Source organism: Sceloporus occidentalis, unplaced genomic scaffold (assembly GCF_023333645.1).
Source record: "Sceloporus occidentalis isolate IW3139 unplaced genomic scaffold, rSceOcc1.0.p SCAF_66, whole genome shotgun sequence".
Classification (NCBI taxonomy): domain Eukaryota; kingdom Metazoa; phylum Chordata; class Lepidosauria; order Squamata; family Phrynosomatidae; genus Sceloporus; species Sceloporus occidentalis.
The window spans coordinates 364940-374720 of NW_028317046.1; the positions used below are offsets into that span (position 1 = coordinate 364940).

The 9781-nt window shown below is 39.0% G+C and overlaps 1 protein-coding gene across 1 annotated transcript; it reads left to right on the forward strand.

Moving 5' to 3' along the window:
- The first annotated feature begins 732 nt into the window (after positions 1-732).
- On the forward strand, positions 733-2165 carry LOC149286796 (transcription factor HES-2-like). Its single transcript, XM_089493611.1, has 4 exons — positions 733-822; positions 919-1014; positions 1529-1616; positions 1858-2165. The coding sequence occupies exons 1-4, from the start codon at positions 733-735 to the stop codon at positions 2163-2165; spliced, it is 582 nt and encodes a 193-aa protein (XP_089349737.1).
- The last annotated feature ends 7616 nt before the right edge of the window (positions 2166-9781 follow it).

Here is a 9781-nt window from a genome sequence, read left to right on the forward strand (position 1 = left end):
AGATTAAAAAAATTAAAGCACCCATATTTTATACATGGACAATGTAATATATATATATATATATATATATATATATATATATATATATATATATATATATATATATATATATATCACATATACACTTTTAAATTGAGGTCTTATAAAAACAGGACCTAGATTGATGAAAAATGCTTAAGAAGCACAAGTTTCAAGAATAGAACTTTATTTGATTTCTTTAAACTGAGAATCAAGAAAACCACTTGACAATGATAATTCTAAAATGTTCTTTATGCAGCAGCTATACAAACAAAAGGAAAGAAAAAATAGAAACAATGTATATATTTGTGTTTCTAGGTGTTCATGGCTCCCATTTTCTATTATACAATTTTATTTTTGACAATCTAGAGTGTGTTTTTTTTAGGAGTTTGTATTAAAAATTTTAACAACTAAGCTGATTATTCTGTGATGTTTGGATACACCAAAGCCTGCATAATTGGCATCAGTCTTGGGATGAGGTGCTTGGGACAGTAATTTTGCATACAAGTGGAAAGCAGTTACCTGTCCTGAGCAGATGGCTTCTGAAATGAATTCTGGAGGGGGGGTCCCTTGAGGGGCTTGGTGAATCCCAAAATGATGCTAAAGGGGTGGAGCCGGAGCTTGGAAGCTCCATAAATAGCAGCAGCGCTTCTTCTCTCAGACACAACTACCTCTGCCTGCCTGTTGATCACAGGAGTTCCCTGAATGCTTGCTATGGCTCCAAACCTTGCAATGTCTGAATCTGTGCAGACCTACCAACCCAAGCCTGGGAAGAAGAACAGCGAAGCCAGTGAGCTTAGAAAGGTGAGGACAGACCCATTATCCATATCTCTACAAAAGCAAAGTCAAAACATACAAAATAAGAGATATTAACCAAAATCTTTCATCTCTTTCTTTAAGACTCTGAAACCTCTGATGGAAAAGCGCAGGAGAGCTCGAATTAATGAAAGTCTCAACCAGCTGAAGACATTGATTCTGCCTCTGATTGGGAAAGATGTAAGTATTTGTAATAATATTTTATTATTGTATTATTTTCATGAAACAGTTCCTTTCTTAGTGGAGATAGCAATTAGATATGTGTGGTAGAGAACAGTAAACCAACCAATGCATATTATTAAAGTTTTATATATATATATATATATATATATATATATATTAAAATGCACTGCATTCTAAAACTCATACATACATGCAGAGTACATTTTAGATAAGGACAATGGATCATTCAGTATGTTAGAATATATATGTTTGCATAAAAACAGAAGGATATTTTGTGATCTGCTCCCCCCAAAAATTATATTGATAAATGAAACACCAATATCCTTATATTCCTGATATATAATCGAAACTAAAAAAAAAATACATTATATAATTTGTTCTAATTTCTATTGCACTGAGCCAGTGGTGATGGATTTCCCTTTAAGAATATATCATATATTGACAAATAGTTTATAGTTTATAGTTGAAGTCCTATGTTTATTAACCTTCTCTTTTTTCCCTCATTTTCTAGAATTCCAGGTATTCTAAACTAGAGAAAGCTGATATACTCGAGATGACTGTGAGGTTCCTGAAAGACTTCAGTCCTGCCCAAGCACAAAGTAAGTACAATACGATATAATGGTACTTGAAGCACGGTTACATCTCTTCCTCTAGATATCTGTTTCTACTGAGGCAACTGGAGATCGCTGGCTTAACTAGCAGAGATACATTTATCTCAGAATCCAGTGTCCTCTTCTATATGTCTAGATTTATTTCTTTACCCTACCATGTTTTCTTTGGGTTCTTGGGTTTTGCTGGTATTTGGATGTGCGAGCTAACCATGTCCCCCTCTTTCTCCAGATTCTGCAGACAAATACAAAGAAGGATACAAAGCTTGTATTGAGAGACTCGGTGATATTCTCACTAAATCCAGTATGATGAGCAGTGAAACCAGTAACCGTCTTCTGGATCATCTCCAGCGAATTCCAGAAACTTGTTGCCAAGATTGTCACAAATCCCCCAGTCCCAAGCAGAACAGTCCCAGGATTGTGTTACACATCAGTCCCAGGAGATCTGAGACAGTATCCGCTCTTCGGAATCAGCCACCACATCAAAGACCTCGTCCCAACCCACCACAGCCCAGTACCCCCATCTGGAGACCATGGTGATGGCCACCTATGACTTCTTACCCCTACATGGACTTCTAAGCTAGAATCATTATCTTGCGCAGTGCTCATTGTCTACAAAGTATATTTTGTAAATATGAATTTCAAGTTGTTTCCACTAGGGTGAGCACTCCAGCACTGAAACTGTTAAAGGGCAGCTCACTCCACAACCCATGCAAATGTAACTCTTTCAGTGCTGGGATGTTGACTTTGGAAACCAATGTAACTTATGCATGTCCACCTCTTGCCTGATATCAAATTGTTTATTCAAGCAATAGATGGTGGACCATTTTAGTCCTGATTTTGGATTAAAAATATTTAGGGTGTAATTATAAACCCTGTTAAACCCAAAGGGTTTATATTCAGTATGCGATTTGCATTAATTATTTTAACCTCTTGGTTGCCAGCAACAGAACAAAGACCTGACCAGTTATCCTGGTAATAAAGGGGTTAAAAGGACAGGGCCATGTGCAATATATTTTTTTTGTAAATACACATGTTTTTACGGCACTTTCCTGATGTTAAAGATGTTAAAATAAAACATTAAAATTAATTGTCTTTTTAAATTGCCTTATGAATACACGAGACAAACAAACATTTTACATGAATCCTTATACAAATTTGCAAATAAAGAAGTCAAGTTTGCAAAATAAAGGTATCACTACCAAACTGGTTCATTTACACACAAACAGAACAAATAAACAATCATATATCATCAAATAAGACCAAAATTGTTCTCTTTGTCCTAATTTTCTCTTTAATAAAAAAAATCTAATGATATATGTGCTTTCTAATGATAATGGGTGATATGGAATTATTCTAGATGTGCAAGTAAAAACTGTACACTCTGAAATATGCTATATTCAGTAAGAAGATCCTTTGTAGTCACAGCTTAGATAATAAAGTATTCACAATACGTTAGATTTACATAACTAGTCCAATAATAATAATATTAACATACAGTCTGTAAAAAAAATAGAAATAAAAAACTAATGAACTCTGAATCCCATTAAAGTTGCTGACTACTGCCCAGAGGCTGTGCTTCCAAATATCTTCATTTCTTTACCAAATTTCTTAAATTACCAAGAAAAGTCACCTTAAATTTAATAAAATGTTGTTTAATTGGTTATTTTTGTTTTATCACTTAATACAAGATCAATCTGACTGTGAATTATATGATACATTAGGACATATAAGCATCAAAATGAGTTTCAAAACATTTAAGAAAATGCACATGAATTAAGACTTAAAAAAGGCAAAATATTAACAAATGGTGGCTTTGTGAGCCCCCTGGGTGAGGATTAGTAGTCTGCTTTTGCACCCCCTTTGAAAGGGAGAGGACAAGAAGTTAAGGAGACCAAGAGAGGAAGGATGCTGAGAGTGTCTCTTCTTCTTCTTCTTCTTCTTCTTATTATTATTATTATTATTATTATTAATTGATTTGCATGGCTATTTCATATTATATAATAAGCAGCAGAAATGGCCACTCATTTTTTTTACTGAAGCCCAAGGTGCAGTACTTCTTTTCCAAGTGAACTAAAAGAGCTCCTAAGAGCCACAGTGGGCCGCCAGACCCCCCCAATCTTCATCTTCTGGGGCAGCACTTTTTACGACCTATTCCATCCCTCCCTGGCCAAAAGACCTGTGTCCGAGCCATATTTATTGGCCCATCAGAAGACACACCGTGTAGCTTGTGATTCAATGATCCTCTGCCTGTGTCTGGACTTGTTTGGAAGTTTTCCAGTGTTCCTGGATGGGAGATGTCAAGATCATAGATTAATCAATACTCTTTTACACAGAGAACAATGTATGCAAATCCAATGACCACATTCAGTACAAACAGTAGCATCTAATGGGAGGTTGGCACGGGTGTAATGGGGTGTGTTTCCTATCATTAATCCTTTGGTGGGTCCTTTGTCAAATACCAGCAGCAGACATCAGCATGTGTCCTCCCATGAATGAATGCCTCATACCGGCAGCACTTCAGCTACTATTATTCATTCCCATCAATTGCCCAGGGAAAGATACCTGCATCTTTCAATATGTGGTTTAACTACAACAGCAGTGATCAGCCCAAGACTAGCCATCCGGCAAACCAGGCAAATGGGTGGGCTGGTGGCCGATGGCACCGCACACTTACCTTTACTACTGCTCCAACAGAAGATTGGGCCCTTCAGTGGGCAACTGCCGGTTGGATATATGCAACTTGGGAAACTAAGGAGGGTTTTAATTAAGCCAGGAAGGGTTCCCAACTTTCTTAGTAGGGGAAAAACAACGAAGGGAAAGGATAACATGCAAGATTGCAGAATCATGTCCTCAACGCATTTCGCCACACTTTGGTTTCATCAGAAGAAAAAATATTGCAGACTGCGATACCAACCCAGGTTCAACAGAAGAAGAGCCCAAGTTTGGATTTGGTTCACGGGGAAGCAGCAAAAAAGGAATTTCTGCGTCTAGCAGGTTCCAGCTTGGATTTCTTGTGGCTCAGACATCCAAGGCTAGGATCTGGCTTTGACCCTTAAAAATAGCATCGGTGATTAGAAATGTTTACGCGTATATCTTTCTAAAAAAAAGAAGAAGTCCTAAGATTTCATTTTAAAGACCAGTCAGGATAAACAATGGTTTTAAGTTAAAATGCCTGTAAAATTGGGGTAAACTAAGAATGGCTTCCCTATAAAAAAGCCATTACAGTTTTCACTTTCTGTGTCGACACCGGTCCATGACACATTCGCCGGTTTGTCTGGTGAAACTCTGTGCACAATCTCTAGACACACGTCTGAGAGGAAGGGTAATAATTACGTTAGTGGCTGATTTTTCTATGTTCCGTGCCCTGCATATTGAAAGACGTTGGGTGAGCTGCCCGGACTTGCAATAATTCAAGTAAAGTCGGGCCCTTCCACCCAGTCTCACTGAGTAAGCAGTTTCACTCGGCGTTTCCCAGGCGAGGCTGCAGACAGCTGAGGGATTTGGAATAATTACTTTAGATGCGTGAGAAAACATCAGGCTTGAGAGCAAAGGATCACCCCACACGTGTGTCAAAAAAGCGAGTTCAACCACCACCCTTGGAAGCTGCACGAGACACGAGTTTATAGGCATGCGCGGATGTTGGCTTAGGCGTTTGCGGCACGCCACGATGTTATCGCTAATTTGTCCTTTAGCAACAAATAATAAGCAGGTTGTGCATCTATCCCTGTTATCTTATGGTTTTAAGAGAAGTTATTGTGATCACGCGAACACGCGTGTCCCATGGCTCTGTATGGGCAATGCTGACGTACAAAAATATTGTGATGAATAGACAAATTCTGTGATTCCTTACCAGTCTGCCTGTGGTAAACAATAAAATGGCTCAGTCTCAGTCACCCAGTATGACACTCTGACTAATAAAGGTCTATGGAGAAACAGACTTCATAAGGGCCAGGCTGGCGATGACAGGCGGCCGTCGGATGACATAAGTACAGCCGACAGCTGGATGTGCTCAGCCAGGTATATCCAGCCGGAGGGTGCACGCTGCAGCACCTAATCTGCCGCTGAGTGTGTGGTGCTGTTGGGCAGCAGCCCACCATGTATCTGGGCCTGGACTTCAGGGGTGAATCCAGAGCCTGACCTAAGGAGGGGCACTCACATTAACACACATCCAGACACACACACATCCAGTCACACATGCTAACTGACATGCACAGAGACACTCAACACTAGCACTCACACTAACACAACTAGACATTCAACAATAACACACATCCAGACACTCACATTTTCATAACCAGACACACTTGCACACACGGACACTCAACACTAACACACACACACACACACTAACACTGACACAAACATACCCACACACACAAAAAAAAGGACAAAGGCACACCAATATACCCACACACACAAATATACCCAAAGACACATGTTCATACACTGACATGCTCACACACTAACATAATCAGACACACAAACATACCCAGACACACACTAATACACCCACTTCTCATGTGGGGTCACATAGTGCAACTTTAACTGACCCAGTTCAACCTCGCCTCCTCTTGGAAATTAGGGAGCTAAAGAGGGTTGTTAGACTTACCTCTTTATCCTTACTCCTGCGCCTATTCCTCACCCAAGAAGCCACCAAAACCCTGGTTCATTTCCCGCCTTGACTATTGCAACACTCTTACCAACCGTCTGTCTCGACTCTATGTTGCAAACGATCCAAAATGCTGCTGCTAGGCTTATTTTTCTTACACAACACTGTATTGTTTTTTATAGCGCCATCATATTCTGTAGCGCTGTACAATGGGTGGACAGGACATAACAAGTAGCATGTAAGATAACAATTTGACTTACAGAGACAACAGGTGAGGAGTAGCCCTATTGCTCTCCCCCTGGTCCACCAATGACTTCATTAGCATTGCCATAAAGCATCAGCTCAGTGTGGTGTATGGGCTGAGAAAGTCACCCTAAATATCACATGACTGTCAACAATGGCGGCCGCCAGGTCTGGAAAAAAAGGGTGTTTATTGGGATAACATGAGATAAAACCAGGTTTTCTTTAGTGCCAAACTACATAACTGTACACAGCGCTGGATTTAATACTTTCGGAATTTGTGCCAGAGTTGATTGGGGTAAGACCTATTTACATAAACTCCCTTCTGGCATCACTTAAAAAAAGCCACGCAGCCTGCCGTGGGACACCCCTGCCTTCTCTGTGACTCTTGATCTCAAAACGCATTCATTTAACCCATTGAGTGCAACAGAGTAAAAAACACACGCAAAAACTTGATAACATTCTAGCCCTAGGTGAGTTTACAAAAGCACTTGTGTATGAAACACATGCCGTAGAGCCCTAAGGATAAATTACAAAAACACTTCTGCTCTTCTTTTAATGCGAACCTATTCATGGGAAAATATGAATCAGATATTACGCACGCTTAACATAATCTCCAGCCTGTAACGAGAAGCCAGCATTTCCAATGGCTTGTTGTTTTTTTTGTTTTTTTTTTATTAGAGTGTCAGATGAAGTATGGGGAGCCTTAGGCTTTTTTTTCTGCCAGTTTTCTCAGATAGAGAATTCGTGAGACTATAAAGCAGTGAAACTGCACTTTTTTAAAAAAAAACCCCAAAAAACATCATATCTATAGGTTTAAACTTGTTGGGTGCGCATACTATATGCGGCAGCGATTGCTAGCAGCGTGCAGCCAGCGTGTGAGAAAATATTTACAGGTATGGTGCTTGCCTGAAAAAATTCTCACGCTATCTTTAAATTATTTCTCCAAACATTAGCTGTCACAGGTCTTGAAAACAGCTACAATATATATATATCATTTTTTATTGTTGCTGCAAACTTGAAAAATCTGATTTTTTATTTTTTTTTAAAGCTGGACACCCTCCAATTTATTTGAAAAATATTTGTATCGTATAAAAATACATAAATAAAAGTAGGAAATGTATTTTTTTCCTTGTTTTACACATGACGCACTTATTACATTTTTCACTATTTAATACATTTTTTGGTAAAATGCGTCTACATTAATATACCTAACGTTAGCTAAAAGAAACTCCAATATTTGCTTCCAATCACACATTTTTTTAGTAAACCGAACCCTTATGTGTGGAATATAATGGCTTGAATTTATTTAGCCATAAAACCACAGAGGCGCAAGCCACGTCCTACTTGAGCAAAGGTAGAATGATGAAAGGGTAATAAGAAATCGGTTGATGTGTAGCAATGGTGTAAGGGTAATTGCCTTGGGCAACAGAAATCCAGGGCTGGTTGAAGTCAACGTGACCTTCCAATTGGTCTTAGAGAACAGATATTACATCTCCCCATTTAAAGACAAAATCAAAATATTATAGACTTCCCAATTAGAACTTATCGACCGATTAAAGTCCACTTTCTTTAGTGGAACAAAGCTAAAACTTTTATTTATTAACCAATGGCGAGGATTATTCATAGTTTTTCCTTTATTTTGTTTAGACCACAGTCATTTTTCATTAGTTTGGAATCAGCCACGTGACATAATTACCATCAAAGGAAGGTTTGTTTGTGACCATGTAATTTCCCTTAAAAGTAGCTCATTAGGCGATTCTAGGTATCTATTAATTATATTGAAGGAATCGTGTAGGTTCAAAGGTTACATGGTCAACGATGATCCCATGAGTGTAACTTTTCAATGATAACAACGTGTTACCTTTACTGGTATAGACAGAGCTTGTTGTCACTATGAAGAAAGAGGATACTGAAGAGCAGGTTGGTGTCCATTCACCTTTGTTCTTGGATGATCTTATCTCTGATCATCAGACTAGATAAAAGAAGCTTCTCTTAAGGCATTGATCAAAGGGCTACAAGAGTAACAGAAGAAAACACAATGGCGATTGTCACCTCTGCTACCAATGTTCTGTCCCGCAGAGATTTTATGCCATGGGATTGGGAAACATTTAGAAATTGAATAACTTCCCAAAGAAATGTAATGAAAACAAAGTTCTAGAAACAGTTTTTGGTTGCAACCAAAGGAAAACATTTTGAGCTTGTTTTCGAAAAGTCTTCCTCAATAGTAAATAGTTATAAGCAGAATATATGATGTCACCTGAGAACGCTGGATAAAGACCTGTTCATCCTTTACGCCACCACCTTGGTCCATCTTGGCTTATAAGAGGTAGGAATGGAGACCAATGGGGCAAGGGCCCTGGTGGCAATACTTCTATATTTACAAGTAGCATGTTCTAGCTTAACATGAAGGTCAATGGATGTCTGAGCCTAGTTTTAGTTCTAGTCTAGCCCTGATCTAAGGTACATGAGCCTGATCTAAAGTTGTGAATAGGCTGAGCATGACCAGCATTTTTAAGCCATGTCCACAAGCCATGGCTCCATTTATAGGGTGAGAAAAGGTCCATGAAAACATTGGAAAAAAACATTAGATGGAGAGCGTAATCGGAGACAGCGATTACTCAATATTAATGTGTGTGTTTAGATAATAAGGTTGAAAAAGACATAAAGTTCATCGAGTTCAACCATTCCACAAACTCATATTAGCTGATCCAGAATGTTTGTAAATATCAAATAAATACACTATCACCCAGCAAACATTCAAATCCAATGCAGCAAGTTGTATTATAAACTAAAGATATATACAATTATATTATTTGAAAAGTTAGGGTTATCCAGTAATTTATTTCACATTGCAGACCCGGCACCCAAAAACCTAGATGTTTTATAAAAAGCATAAATGTCAGAGGTGTGTGTGACAAAATCTGATTAGTCCTGCACTGTTATTCTTGTATGTGGTACGGAAATAGCGCCACCTGCTGCTCATTTAAATTATCAATCGCTGCCTAGAATGCTGCAAAATGCATAAACAATACACATATTGTTCACAAACACACACTACATACACGACTCTACACAGTGTGGACACTGCAGGGTTTGCAGACACACTAATAGTGTTAGGGCCACAGCAGAAGCACACGAAGGGTTAAGGCAGTGTCCCTGCCTATCCCCGGTGACGTCTGAGCTGGAGGAAGGTCCCAGTTTAATGTCACTCAGGCCCCGCCCCTTTCCAGTCTCTGCAGCCAGGAACAAGCCGGCTCCCCCAGCCCTGCAGCAGCTGCACAGCCTCCACTCCTACAAGGCA